At 49.0% G+C, this 13,192-nt stretch overlaps 7 protein-coding genes across 7 annotated transcripts; 4 read left to right on the top strand and 3 right to left on the bottom strand.

Moving 5' to 3' along the window:
• Positions 1 to 66: 66 nt before the first annotated feature.
• On the top strand, positions 67 to 612 carry N7519_001941 (putative mitochondrial export translocase Oxa2; the record flags this gene model as incomplete). Its single annotated transcript, XM_057288719.1, has 1 exon — positions 67 to 612. The coding sequence occupies one exon, from the start codon at positions 67 to 69 to the stop codon at positions 610 to 612; it is 546 nt and encodes a 181-aa protein (XP_057149921.1).
• A 733-nt stretch (positions 613 to 1,345) lies between these two features.
• Positions 1,346 to 3,252, bottom strand: ptcF (type 2C protein phosphatase ptcF; the record flags this gene model as incomplete). Its single annotated transcript, XM_057288718.1, has 3 exons — positions 1,346 to 1,457; positions 1,515 to 2,534; positions 2,588 to 3,252. 3 exons carry the CDS (start codon positions 3,250 to 3,252, stop codon positions 1,346 to 1,348), a joined length of 1,797 nt encoding a protein of 598 aa, XP_057149920.1.
• A 280-nt stretch (positions 3,253 to 3,532) lies between these two features.
• On the top strand, positions 3,533 to 5,701 carry N7519_001939 (transcriptional repressor TCF25 family protein; the record flags this gene model as incomplete). The annotated part of the gene is made up of 1 exon (XM_057288717.1): positions 3,533 to 5,701. One exon carries the CDS (start codon positions 3,533 to 3,535, stop codon positions 5,699 to 5,701), a length of 2,169 nt encoding a protein of 722 aa, XP_057149919.1.
• Positions 5,702 to 6,440: 739 nt separating this feature from the next.
• On the top strand, positions 6,441 to 7,599 carry N7519_001938 (PQ-loop repeat-containing protein; the record flags this gene model as incomplete). Its single annotated transcript, XM_057288716.1, has 5 exons — positions 6,441 to 6,527; positions 6,581 to 7,179; positions 7,232 to 7,281; positions 7,333 to 7,391; positions 7,450 to 7,599. 5 exons carry the CDS (start codon positions 6,441 to 6,443, stop codon positions 7,597 to 7,599), a joined length of 945 nt encoding a protein of 314 aa, XP_057149918.1.
• Positions 7,600 to 8,537: 938 nt separating this feature from the next.
• Positions 8,538 to 9,200, bottom strand: rpp1 (ribosomal protein P1; the record flags this gene model as incomplete). Its single annotated transcript, XM_057288715.1, has 4 exons — positions 8,538 to 8,584; positions 8,642 to 8,771; positions 8,876 to 8,953; positions 9,132 to 9,200. 4 exons carry the CDS (start codon positions 9,198 to 9,200, stop codon positions 8,538 to 8,540), a joined length of 324 nt encoding a protein of 107 aa, XP_057149917.1.
• A 447-nt stretch (positions 9,201 to 9,647) lies between these two features.
• N7519_001936 (uncharacterized protein) lies at positions 9,648 to 11,371 on the top strand (the record flags this gene model as incomplete). Its single annotated transcript, XM_057288714.1, has 8 exons — positions 9,648 to 9,867; positions 9,922 to 10,003; positions 10,060 to 10,084; positions 10,155 to 10,433; positions 10,496 to 10,662; positions 10,716 to 10,929; positions 10,983 to 11,168; positions 11,216 to 11,371. 8 exons carry the CDS (start codon positions 9,648 to 9,650, stop codon positions 11,369 to 11,371), a joined length of 1,329 nt encoding a protein of 442 aa, XP_057149916.1.
• Positions 11,372 to 11,943: 572 nt separating this feature from the next.
• On the bottom strand, positions 11,944 to 12,867 carry N7519_001935 (uncharacterized protein; the record flags this gene model as incomplete). Its single annotated transcript, XM_057288713.1, has 1 exon — positions 11,944 to 12,867. The coding sequence occupies one exon, from the start codon at positions 12,865 to 12,867 to the stop codon at positions 11,944 to 11,946; it is 924 nt and encodes a 307-aa protein (XP_057149915.1).
• Positions 12,868 to 13,192: the final 325 nt, after the last annotated feature.

Genomic DNA, 13,192 nt, shown 5'->3' with positions numbered 1-13,192 from the left:
CGCTGGGGAGTATCCAACAAGTATAAAGCAGTCGGCTTCCTGCAGATACCTGTTTTTATTGCGCTCATGGAGAGTCTGCGCGGGATGAGCGGTAACAATAGCGGCATCATTGCCTGGCTGTCGTCGTTCATCGAGTCGTCGCAAGACCCTGCCTCCACAGCCCAGCCTCTGCATTTAACTATCGAGCCTACTCTTGCGAACGAGGGTGCCCTCTGGTTCCCAGATTTACTGGCAGGTGACCCAACAGGCGTGCTGCCACTTTGTCTGACTGCGTCGATCTTGGGGAACGTTCTGATGGGATGGAAAGTCATACCTTGGAAGGAGATCGCACTTCTTCCAAAAAACGAGATGTACAAGCATATCCTTTTCACCGGTTTACGGTCCTTTGTCATAGTATTGACATGCTATATTGGCTTTGCAAGCTTTGTTCAAGGGATGCCAACTGCGCTTATGCTCTACTGGATCACCAGTACCAACGTTGCTACGCTGCAGACCTGGGTACTGGACAAAAAGGTGTTTGCAGCACCGGGTTTCAAACTCTTTATGGAGAAATCCATCGCTTTCGAGAAGCCGGGCGATGAGGACCCGTTCCAGCTGAAAAATTTACGCTGATTCCATCCGCGGGAATCGTATTATTCAGAATGGCATGCATGAATCGGTGGTTGTTCAGCCATACTCCATTATAAAGTTGAGAACTATCCGCATGCTGACTTTAATCATCAAGATGGAGGCCACATTCACACCGAAAGTTGACAAGAAGCTCATATCAGACCTGATTCAACCTATGGCTTTCCGGGCGACTGGTGCAGACCTTATGAACTGGCTCGGATGGGTTCAGTCGTCAAAGGATACCCTCTGGGCTTGCGCGTCGTCGTTCATAATTTTCCAATCCCCCACAATCCGGGATGCACATAGTTCATCGACTGGTTTGGAGGTTCATTGTGTAGCATCATTTTCCCTGCCCATCCGCACTCATGTACAATATCTTTTACTTGTATAAAATAGTCGGCCGCGTATGCGGCCTTTGTCCTTGACGACGTAGGACTTCATAATCTGATTTATGTGCCTACATGTAGGTGGCTCAAGATGAAATTATGGACATTATATAAGATGACAAGGTCACTCTACAATGTACAATACTTTTCTACTTATAACCACATGAGGGACACTGCAATAATTCGTAAAATTAGAGAAACTATTTCGTAGTATCTTGTCTTGGCCTTGCCATAGATCCAGTAGCGGCAACCCACCAGAGAAAGTAGATTGCAAAACGTATCAAAAAAGCCCGCCACCCTTCAAATTGCTTTGGGAATGTCACGAAGGAAACATAAGACAAAACGAACGCCTAAAGCTTCGATTTGAGAGGCTGCTCTGATGCACTCGCTTCCTGGTTGACTTCGACTGTGCGGGAATCAGGGCCCTGACCAAAGAAGATGACCTCGACAGTAACATCGTCACTAAGAAAGATTAGCCAAATCACTAAAAAGTAAATGTCATGAAAAGGATATCCTTACCGGTATCGGCGAGAGTAGGGACTGGGTAGCGTCAACAACGCACACACCATGTCCTTGTCCTTTCCACCCATTGCGTTCCGCACAAGATGCGTTGCTGCGTTCTTGTCCTCGACAACAAATCGACTAGCCGCGCCAGAGATATCATATTGCTGCTGGCGGATGGGACGCCGTTGGCCTTCGGCTGATCCGTCGGCTGCAGTTTCCACAGGCAGTTTCTTCTGGCCATCGAACCCGAACCAGCTCTGTAACCAAGCCTTGCTACCTGTGCTTGCAGCAGCAGATTGCTGTTGCTCAACCCAATGACCAACCAGGCCGACAACTTCCTCATTGCTCAGCATCTCCCATAGGCCGTCGGTAGCCATGACGACAAAATCGCCCTTGGAGGGATCGATCTTGGTAGTAGTAATGATAGGCTCGGCGGTAACGTAAGGGGGCGTCTTCAGCATAGGATGAGGAGTGCGCCCAAAGAACTTCGCTTTTATTGTATCTTGGACGTCCCGGCTCCACTTGTAGAAGGCGTCACCGAACGCACGGCTGGGTTCAAGCTGGCCGAGGATTCGGCCATTCTTGGTGACATATGGCTCGCCAGGGTGCTCCTCACGCAAACGTTTCATTTCAGATGGGGTGCCACCAGTCTGATCTTCGGAAAGCGCAGTAGCGGTCCATTTCCCGCTCGGGCTGCGGCGACCCAGAACTGCGCGAGAGTCTCCGGTAACAGCAACCTTGAGGTCCTTGGTCTGGGAGTCATAGAAGCTGAGAAGAGCACATGATCCAGAGAGAGCAGGAGCAAGAAGCTCGGCGGCCACCCGTCGCGATTTAGACTTCATGACTTCTTTGAAACTCTCATGTACGATGTCATTGTCGAGGCGGACGAAGCCCTTCTTGATGGCGGCATCGATGGCCTCGGATGTTGGCATGAGGAGAGATGGATCAGCAGAAGCAGCCTTGTAAGTTGTGTTCAATTCACGAGCCACATATGAGATCAACACATTGCGCAATTTCGCAGATGTGGTCCAGCCCCTGATTTACGGTCAGTATTTGCATTATAAGCATTCAACTTTGACATAACATACGAGTGACCGTCAAAGACTCCCCAGAACATCCAGTCGCTGCTCGGCTCGCCATCGCTGGCAGCAGACACGGATGCTGGGATCTCCACTATCTTTTCCGCATGGTCGTCCTCAATGGGAGAGTTGCTGGGAACCTGAACAACATCGTAACGAACAACGCCCTTTCCCCGATTGACCAAATATGACTCCTCGTTCTTGCGAAGCTTCTGGGTCGCTTGCTCGGGAGTCAACATCTCTAGGACTCGGCGGTCTGAATCGTCTGTATGCTTGGTAAGAGGCAGGTCTGCGGAGAGCGTCGCTGTGTAGAATTGATCGCCGCTGACCAACAAGGCACGTCGCGTGGACTCAGCGGGCCCTTCTGCGTAGGCGGAGTTGAGGGCACTCGATGCAAAGCTCCGGATCTGGGTTGCTGCCGATTTAACGGTGTCACCCTGATAAGTATACCATGCTCCGGAGGCAACGACGGTCGAGATAACGGCGAGGGAGAGGTTGCGGCGATGCATGGATGACCGAGGGGCTACTGGAGTATGGGATGAGCGTCTGCCACCAGAGTAAGGCCGAATACCTCGCAGCTGGTTGAAGGTCAAAGGGCACGGCCGTTTAGCGGCAATGTTCCATACTGGTGCACGCCGAGCAGTACGGCAGGCCTGAACAGTCGCCTGACGCATTAGTCAAGCAATAAATATAATAGCCGACTAACTTCTGTGCCTTTTTCAAGGCAGATAGCAGCTCTGAGATTGTATGTAGCTGAGGTTTCAAGCTTGTCAAGGAGCTGGGTCACCTCAAGATGAAAGTCACGTGTTGATGTTGATTAGGAAAGGGCGCTAGCCTGTATTAGGCTCTGTCGTCATTCCCCGCGGTTTTGTTGCGGTACGTTCTTCTTTCGATTCCGCTTTCACAGGCAGCTGTTGTTCCGTACGTTCAAAGGTTTTTACCTCAGTACGTAGGATGTCATCACGAGCAATTCGAAAACTGCAGAAGCTGCGTGAACAAGAACAGCAGCGAGAATCCGACCAGCAAGATGAGTCAAGCGAAGACGAAGCCGCGCGCCCCGCGAAACCGAAGTTCAATGCCTTTGATTTGCTGAACGCTGAAAATGAGGATGAGGAGGAAGAGGAAGAGGAAGCCCAGGAGGAACCTTACGCACGCATACCAGAGCCAGAGCCTGAACCAACCCCGGTAAAGCCCAAAAAGAGCAACAAGAAAAAGAAGAAGAAGGCAGTCAAAACCTCCGATCTGGCCAATATCCCGCCTTCAAAATCAAATGAAGCAGACCTGGATGAAATTGATCGGGCGTTGAAAGATCTATCGACAGGTGGGCCCACGTCAGTTGGCACAGGTTTATCTACCAGACACCCTCCCGAGGCCTCTTTTCCAAAGACTACGAGCGAATTGCTCGGGATCGAACCCAAATTCCTCAATGCAACGAATGAGATGCGCAGACTGTTTGGAAATGTTGTTCTGGAAAACTTTGATCAACCAGCGGATACTGGAACGGGCCGCCGTCGGGATCGTAATCGACAAATGATCGACCTTGCTCAAGCCTTGACGGGAAGGTACAGTCCAGCCAGCCGAGGTCAAAGTCTGGCTGGAGTTACATTGCGACGCAATATTCTTATGCAGGGCAAAGATGAGTGGCCTCGTGCTCCGAGCGGAGGGCTAGGCATGGAGACTGTGAAGAAGCTTCCTTCCGGGGAGACTCTCTACCGACTAGTACACAATACTGCCTACCAAGATGTACAGCGGCAGTTCGACCTCTGTGTTGAATCAATGGACCCACAGAGACTCATCGGGCACCTCCAATACAACCCGTATCATATTTCTACGCTTCTCCAAGTGTCGGAGATTGCCAAACACCAAGGCGATCATGCTGTGTCTGCCGATCTGATGGAAAGAGCCCTATTCAATATTGGACGCTCAGTGCACTCTTCGTTTGCCAATCGCCTCAGGGAAGGCGAGGCCAGACTTGATTTCATACATGCGGAGAACCGAGAGTTCTGGCTTGTTGGGTGGAGGTACATCACCAACCTAGCAATGAAAGGCACTTGGAGAACCGCTTATGAATGGGCTAAGCTCTTGCTCAGTCTGGATGACAGTGATCCTTACTGTATGAGACTGCTCATCGACCACCTCGCGCTTCGAGGTAGAGAATATGCACAATTCGTGCAGCTCTGTACCCAGACACGCTTTAGTCGCGACTGGGATAACCTTCCTAATATTCAATGCTCGCTGGTAATGGCATACCTCCGGTTAAACAAGCCCCAGGAATGTCGCCGACAGCTGCAGCTTGCCATGTCCCACTACCCGTGGATTTTCAGCAGACTAGCACAGGAACTTGATGTCCAGCACGTTCCTAAGCAAATCTGGGGCAAGATGCCTCCTACGGGCGCTCATGAGCTGCTTACCGAACTCTATATCGCCCGCGCAAAGGATCTTTGGAATACCCCCGAGGCTATTTCTCTCATTATGGAAGTCGCAGATTCTATCTCTGGCGAGAAGCCTAATGATCCACCAGAGATCACTTTGGACATCGCTCGTCATGTGGTCTTGTCCGATATAGCTAAAGTGACAACCCATCTTCCCAATCACTTTGTGGCTGGTCGACTGTCCTCCTCCGACCCTCTCCCGCCCTATGAATCCGAAGCGTACCAACAACAATCTGAACCTACGCCCATCTATGCAGCTCCTGCTGGAGGCGGGGATAATTGGCTACAGGATCTCCTTGGCCAGATCAACCACAACGTCCGCCCTCGCAATGTCCCATCGGACGACGAAGAGCCAATTGGATTTGAGGATGAAGATGAGGATGAGGATACAGAACATTTTGATATCCCACACTCACGCCCACCGCTCAGAGATCCGGCAGCCCTTGAAGGGTGGCTCACGCGCGAGGGGTTGCAGACTCTCCGTATTTTCCTTACTCAATACGGAGTCGATAGAGGCAACTGGAGCGAAGTGGTTGTGGACTATGCACCCTTGACCAATTATCTGGAGGCCATGGCGGCAATCTCAGAAACAGCCCGTCAACGATTGTTAGACGGTAGTATCAGGGACTCCCTTGGGGATTTTGCGGTCAGCATGCTCGAGGATGAACTCGCGATTATGCGAGGAGAATAACTCGACTTCATGGTCAGCATGGATTAGTCTTCGTACAATGAAAAATCATCGAATGATTATAATGTATAACAAAGCAATCCCCATGGCATGACCCTGGTTTATCTTGAGAATTCCAGTTGACTAGAATTTCCACCTGTATAAGAGATCGGTATCTTTCTGGCAGAGCCAAGATATCTCCGGTCAAAGGGATAATTATTGTATTGTTCTTCTATATATTTTTGACTTTTTTTAGGTGGTTAATATATGTAGATCGTTGTCTCGGGACATATTTATACAATCATCAAAGAACATACATATTTTCCACATTTACCACGTTTTAATGGGGAATTATATCCTACAGGGGTAATAACTGATGCAGATTGGATCTTCGCATGGATCATACTTGGTAGTACAGAATACATATGTAGCACATATTGCAGTTTAGACTTGCATGACCATAATGAAGTGTATCATTGGCTGTGGAAATCCTCCAATGCTTGGCTGATGCGCATCATTCCGCACTGACAGGTTCAACTTGACATGTTTCTTTAGCGAAATTATCTATAAGTTCTTGAATATGTATACCTACATTAGTACATATGTAGTTACTATGTAGTATATTATTAGCTTCGAGAGATTTTCTCTATAAGCACGGACCCTTTAAAGCCTAGAGCGGGACTCCGCCCCCGAGTAGATTGTGTCATAGTCTTATCTCCCGCGCAATTTTCTTTCACTCCAACACACTCTTGTCGAGGACAGTATGGAAGGCCCTATACCTTTGACAGCCCGCGAGGCTGCATCTGGTCTCTTGGGCTCAGTATCTATGACCTGCTGGTTTTTCCTTTTGGTAGGTTTGAGAAGAACCTCGAAAGTGGGATCCATATCTAACAGTACTGTTAGGTACCTCAACTAATTGAGAACTACCGCAATGGCAATGCAGAAGCTATATCTCTTCTCTTCGTCTTTGTCTGGTTCATCGGCGATGTCGCAAACCTCGCCGGCGGCCTACTATCCCGGCTCGTGCCCGTGATCATTGCGATCGCGGTATACTTCTGCATCGCAGACGGCGTGCTGATCGCGCAGTGCGTGTACTATAAAGTGCGCAACTCGCGTCCCGAGCCTTTCCACCGCCGACGCTCGTCCACCGAGACCCCGGACCCGACTACCCCGTTGCTGGGGCGGCGATTCAGTGACTCCCTCGCATCTTCCCAGTCGCGGCGCCGGTCGTCGGGCTCTTTGCGCCGTTACCATGCCGGCCGGCGCGAGAGCGAGGTCGAGGGTACCCTGGCCAAGATCGTCGAGGAGAATGATTATGGCCGCAAGGCGTGGGTTAAGAATTTTGCTTGTGTGGTCGGCATTTTCCTCATTGGTATGGCGGGTTGGACCATTGCTTGGCAGACGGGGATGTGGGTGCCGGCGCCATTGGAGAATAATGGTGGTTCCGAGGAGGCTATCGGGGGTTTAGTGCTGGGGTATTTCAGTGCTGCGTGCTATCTGGGGTGAGTGCTTCCTTTTTTAGGGCTGATGAGTTGGTATTGACTTTGATCTCAGTGCAAGATTGCCTCAAATCTACAAAAACTACAGCGAGAAGTCTTGCGAAGGTATCTTTTACTACCAATGCGCATGTGAGCCCGGTGCTGACCTTTGTTTAGGATTGTCGCTCTTGTTCTTTATTCTCTCTCTTCTAGGAAACTTGACCTATGGCGCAGGGGTGAGTGATACTGCAGGTTGTACTATGAATTGGACGCAAGCTAACGGCATGGATATAGATTCTTTGCCATTCTACAGAGAAAGAATACTTCCTCACCAATCTTCCATGGCTAATTGGATCGCTGGGAACTATGGTTGAGGACGCGGTCATCTTCTTCCAATTCCGGATCTATGCTATCCAGGACCCTCGTCTCTCGGCGATCTCCTAAGTATTGGAACCCGCTCTTTTATCTAGAGTAATGACCTCTGTCTATGTGCCGTCGAATCTGAACTTTGATTTCAAGCTCAAGAATCTTTGGACGAGAGATGATTTACATGCGTTTATTGGTGCTGGACATCGGAAAAGTTTGGAATAGCATAGCGTTTGTGTTGATAGTGAACTAGCGACTGAATCCGACATGTACATGTATGGTTTTTAGTGTCGATAAGGGTGTTGCGACAGAACAGCAGTACACTATTATCGGTGCAATTCTGAGTAAGTCCATGCATGTTGTACTTCGCACCGTTGATGAGGCCTCGAGAACTCCAGTCTACTGAGCGATAACCGTAAGGGCCTGGTGCGCTCAATGAAAAATCACCTTGAGATCGGAAACATCAGTCAGAGATCCACCCAGGATCAGCCCTACAGCACTACGTCACATAGCCTACGAACGAATACCCCATATGAAGAATCAGACGGCATTCGTTGTTGGTTCATGGTCGCATGACAGACGTAACACGAGGACCGAGCAAGCCAAGCTAGCCGATGCTCGTAGAGGAGAAAACGAATCATAAATCTACTCGCCAGACCAAAGCAGAACTTTGATCATGGACAGACCAAGAAGTGTGCCAAACGTCTTCAATTCCCCTAAAATCCTGGAAGCAACAATAGTTTCGGAATCGCAGCGGTATCCGATCGAGTCTACCTCGGCCACGTTATGACGCGGAGGCACACCGAGCACCCAGTCTCCATTGAATGTCCGTGTCCGTTTGAATTCTTTTGCTAATTTTCTTTTTTTTTCCCGGGTTCTAGGTCGTAGCTGGGGTCGTGGAGTATCGAGTACAATAGAGAATCGTCGAGGGAGCCGCTATGCGGCAGTGGGAAAAGAGGTTGAGGAACAGAGAAAAAAGGAAACGAGTTTTCAAATTCGATACGGAGATAAGACGCTTAGTCGAAGAGACCGAAGCCCATGTCCTCATCGGACTCCTCCTTCTCTGTAGTGGGGATTAGTACCGAGGTCTCACAAACCAGATGTGCATCTCAAAACTTACCCTCAACCTTCTCCTCAGCCTTGGCCTCGGCGGGGGCGTCAGCAGCGGCGCCACCAGCAGGGGCAGCGGCAGCGGGGCCAGCGGAGCCGACGTTGGTCAGGAGCTCCTTGATGTCCTTACCCTCGAGGGCCTGTGTTGAAAATCGAATTAGTTATCGAATCTCAAATTGTCGCGACACCATGTTCGGGTGGTTTCGATATTGGCGCGGGTTGTGGAATGGGATCAGGTATTTACCCGGGCGAAGATGGAAGACCAGATGGGCTCAACATCCTGGACCTTGGCGGCAGAGATGAGGGTCTGGATCTTGTCGGCCTAAAATGAAGATTAAAGGTCAGTCACAGTTTTCGCATGATCGTTGTTGGATCCCAGTGGCTTTGCAGCGGCTTGTTGTGTGTCCCCCGAAGCTCAATTTCACACAGTAAATAAAGCTTCAAGTGCGATCTTCAAGCCTCCACTATCCCACCAAAATCAAGGAATTTTGGATACGTACGGAGACCTCAATACCGTCATCGGCCAGGATGAGGGCAGCGTAAGAGCAGGCGAGCTCGGCGGTAGACATGTCGACGGGTGGTGTTGACCGGACTGGGTGTCTTGAAGAGAGTTGGGGATGGGAAAGAAGAAGAGAGGAGAACGCCAATGATAGACAACCCGAACAGGGCAAACGCGCCGTGTGTGGGAAAAAGCCCTCGCTTAGGGCTTGGACTAATCGGGCTTAGCACCTTCCCCTCCTCGTGACTTGGCGCTAAACCAGAAACGGAGCTGGGACCAGATGACATAATGATTGAGATGACATAATCCCCCCCAGTAAACTGCCGCGGGGCCCGTGCGATCTGGTCGTATCTGCAGGCTATCAATCGATCCATTCATTAATTGACATCACATTCCGGTGGGGTTCAAACGTACGAGCCGTTGTACTTGTCTTCACCTTGAAAGGGACGTATTCCTTTTATTCAACCGGTCTTAAACTTGCTTTTTCCAACGTGCCTACTTATCGCATTCTCTAACCATGGAGTCCCCCGCTATCCCGGTCCCGCTGGATCCGCGGGAGCAGCCCATCCTTGAGAACTTGCTCCGAACCCGTGACGCGCTGCTCCTAATCAAACGGGACAAGTCCTCATACGTAAAGTCCCGCGATGTCCTACCACTTTATGAGGAAGTGATCGCAGAAGTTGAGAAGCTCAATTCGGTCCGCAAAGACCAAGATCGCCGCTTGGTACACAATCGCCGTGAGTCCGGTAGATCGCGCGCTCAAGTTGGAGGTGACTGACATGGAATGATAGTGGATTATGTCTTGGATGATTGTTTCCAGTTGATTTCCCTGCTGTTCTTGACAGTTGGGAAGAACAACGAAGCTCCTGCAGTGTGAGCGGCAATGTCTTTACCCCGCCATATCATGACCGTGGCTAACATTTTGGCAGATACTCCTTGGCGACTACTATCCAGGTATTTACTCCTAGGATTTCTCGGAGCTCTTCTTGTTAGCTTTGCGCTCTGGACACTAACGGTTTTGCAGCGATTACTCGACCACCTCGAGGAGGCTGGATTCTATAGCTCGAAGGATTTGAACTCAATCACCAAGACGCTAGAGTCTACACGGGAAACACTTGAGCGTGGTCGAAACACATACTCACCGGCTCTTCTTACCCTCCTGGAAAGCCGTCTGCAACAATGTGAACAGTCACTGGCAAAGTTGCAAAAGGGCCTTGCTGTGTTGGCTCCTCCCTTGGCGCAGACGCACGAGACGCTGGTTTCGATTTTGCGGTCGACATCAGCTGTGAACACTCGGTCAAAGGTATGACATCGAATAATTGTATAATATATCTGATTAGTACTAACTTATGGTTGATTTGTTAGTTCTCGGCTTCGGAAGTAAACGCCCTTCGCGAACAACTCAAGAAAATTGAAAAGACGACAAAGGACGGCAACTTTGTGGATGAGGAGGGAAATATTCTTGCAGGGCAGGACGACCTCAAGTCTTTGATGCATAGGTGTTGGCGGTGGACTGAAATTGTGCTTGAGCGGTATGTTCTAGGCTGCCAACGGGTGGTTCGGACACTGACTAATTCAAATATAGAGAGGGTAAAATTGATGAGCGGTTCCAAGATCAATACGATCGATTGTTGGAAATCCGCAACCAACTGGATCGTTTGTCTGTAACACAAGCTTGGTCGCTGCGCGAGACCGATCTTTTCGTATACCAGCGAAAGCTCGACCGAATTGATGAGGCACGGGTTAATGGAAACTTTGTCGACGCTGAAGGTCAGCCGGCAGACCTGCATGCGCAGCGAGTAAGGATTTCTTTTCGGGCATTCTTTGGTGGATCTGGCTAACATACGATCAGACGCTCCTATACCTTATTCGTCGCAGTTACGCATACATCTATGCTCTTTTGATTTCATCAGAACCTGTATCTGAAGCTCTACTCCCAGTCTATAACCAACTCCAAACTCTTCGCCGGTGCTTGATTGAAGTCAAGGAGTCCGGAGGTGTTGCAAATTCGCGCGAACTTTACCCATACAGCATGAAGGTGTGTAATCGTCCACACTGCTTATATACAAAAGCTGACCAAAACAGCTCAACTCGATTGACAACATGCGAGTTGATGGCAAATTCTACGTAGGTCCAGATATCCCAGAGGGCCAGGGCAGTGTCAATAACCTGCTAGCCGAATGCTACGATTTGGTTTGGGAACTCCGCGCCGCAGTGGTGGACGAGGATGGAGAATCTTAATACAACAGGCTTTTTAGAACAATGCCTTTTTTCCCCTTCTCTACCGATGTGTTTTATTTCCACCGATGTTTGCGAATTTACGCCGATGTCGATGAAGCATTGGCCATGGAATGTCTTTGGCATACAGTGGTCTTTGATTGTATGATCAGAGTCTTTCCTTTGTCTCTTCCTTCTTTTTATGTGACGATAGGCGTTATGGCATTGGCATTTGTCTTGGGACGAGGGCACTTGGTGCCCTTGGGTGGTTTTACTTGAGTTTAATGGAATTTCCCTGTCAACGAATCATTTAGGAAATCCTTGTTTACTGTGTCTTGCTTCAAATGCGGTTTTATCAAGAAAACACATGATAGACCTAATCTTGGGCAGTTGTGTTGTTTTAGCTACACTAACCTTTGCGAAGCGAAGATAAAGCAATGGATGTCCAGCGAACCTCCACATATCACTCATCCAGCCATCAAACTGGTTTTTAAAAAAAAAAAAATAGCAAGGTTACTCCATTCAAAGCCCGTTCACATGGCTCAAGTTGACCAAGCAATATTTCCAGAAGCAAAATCCGTGGTCTACTTTGACATTCATTCCATCCCGTTCAAATAGAAGATATATCCCTTCAGCAGTCGCAGAGTGTGGTGATCAAGAAGGGGGCCGAAGTGAACTTCATCCACGTCTTTCATATCCAGATGTTCACCGTCAATCCCATGAGCCTCGAGACAGCAACTGCATGCTGTAGTACAGTGACCTCGATCATGGACTCCATCTGTATTGACCTTGGTCATTCGCGTCCTCTCGCAACATCCACAACTACGTCCGCAACAGCCCCCTCGTTTTACACAGTCTTCACGAAGCACACCGGAGAGATACCAATCCGTGTGCTTTCTCTGCCTTATTAAAGCTCGTCTCCCCGAAGTGCTCCATAACTTTTCTGACTCGATCCATTGCTTCCTATGCGTATCCCAGTATCTTGAGTTGAGGGATCTGATTTGTTCTTCATAGGCCTCGAGTCGAGACAAATCTGGGGACGACATATCCCTTTGATGCATCTGCAGGGCTTTAGCCTTTTGCTCGCACCATGTTCTGCGTTGAACAATCCATCTTAGGGTGACGTCGAGCTTAATAAATTCATTGAACCAGTCCCGGTCGTATTCTGCATTAAGTAAATAGTAACGGTAGACTACCCATTGAGCAAGCTCGTCGTAGTTTGCATCTTCAAGCTGAGTCTCCAGGTTCAAGGTTCTTTGTGTCGAGTCCCTATCATTCTCAAAGACTACATCTGGAGCATCCTCTATGAGCTCTCGTTTTTCATAGATACCCATACCTGATAAGAGTGGTTCCAACAGGTCCTCAGGGGTCTTGGCATGTTGCACTTGCTTTTTGTATTTTCCCATCACATTCTGGGTACTCTCTTCGTATGTTGGTGGTGTTAGTTGAAACTGGGTGACTCTGCTATTATCAGGCTTCGCAGAGCTGGGAAGCTTCATACTGGTGTTGTGGCTGCCCATAGTAGAGAGAATTGAATGGTCAAACTGTAGCAAAGAAGCCAGGGCGCCATATCATTAAATAGGACACGCTAGGCTTAAATCATTGTCGGCCAGTGACGTAGTTTTAGGTTTAGTTCAACTAGGGATTTTGCCCTCTCTATGGACATGGACAAAGTGAACATAGTGAGCATAGTGAATAAATTGAACATATTTAGGGAACTTTAGAAGCAATAATTTGTGTCCTTAAGGGCTAGCAAGGCTACCTAGGTAGTAAATCCAAATTATTCACATGTATAAAGCAATTTACGCCTTTACATTCATTAGATAGAAAAGACAACCTTTGAGT

The sequence above is a fragment of the Penicillium mononematosum genome, assembly GCF_028829835.1.
Source record: "Penicillium mononematosum strain IBT 11891 chromosome Unknown utg000002l:1.0-8112719.0:1.0-8118358.0, whole genome shotgun sequence".
Lineage (NCBI taxonomy): Eukaryota > Fungi > Ascomycota > Eurotiomycetes > Eurotiales > Aspergillaceae > Penicillium > Penicillium mononematosum.
This window is presented reverse-complemented; position numbering and strand designations above follow the sequence as displayed.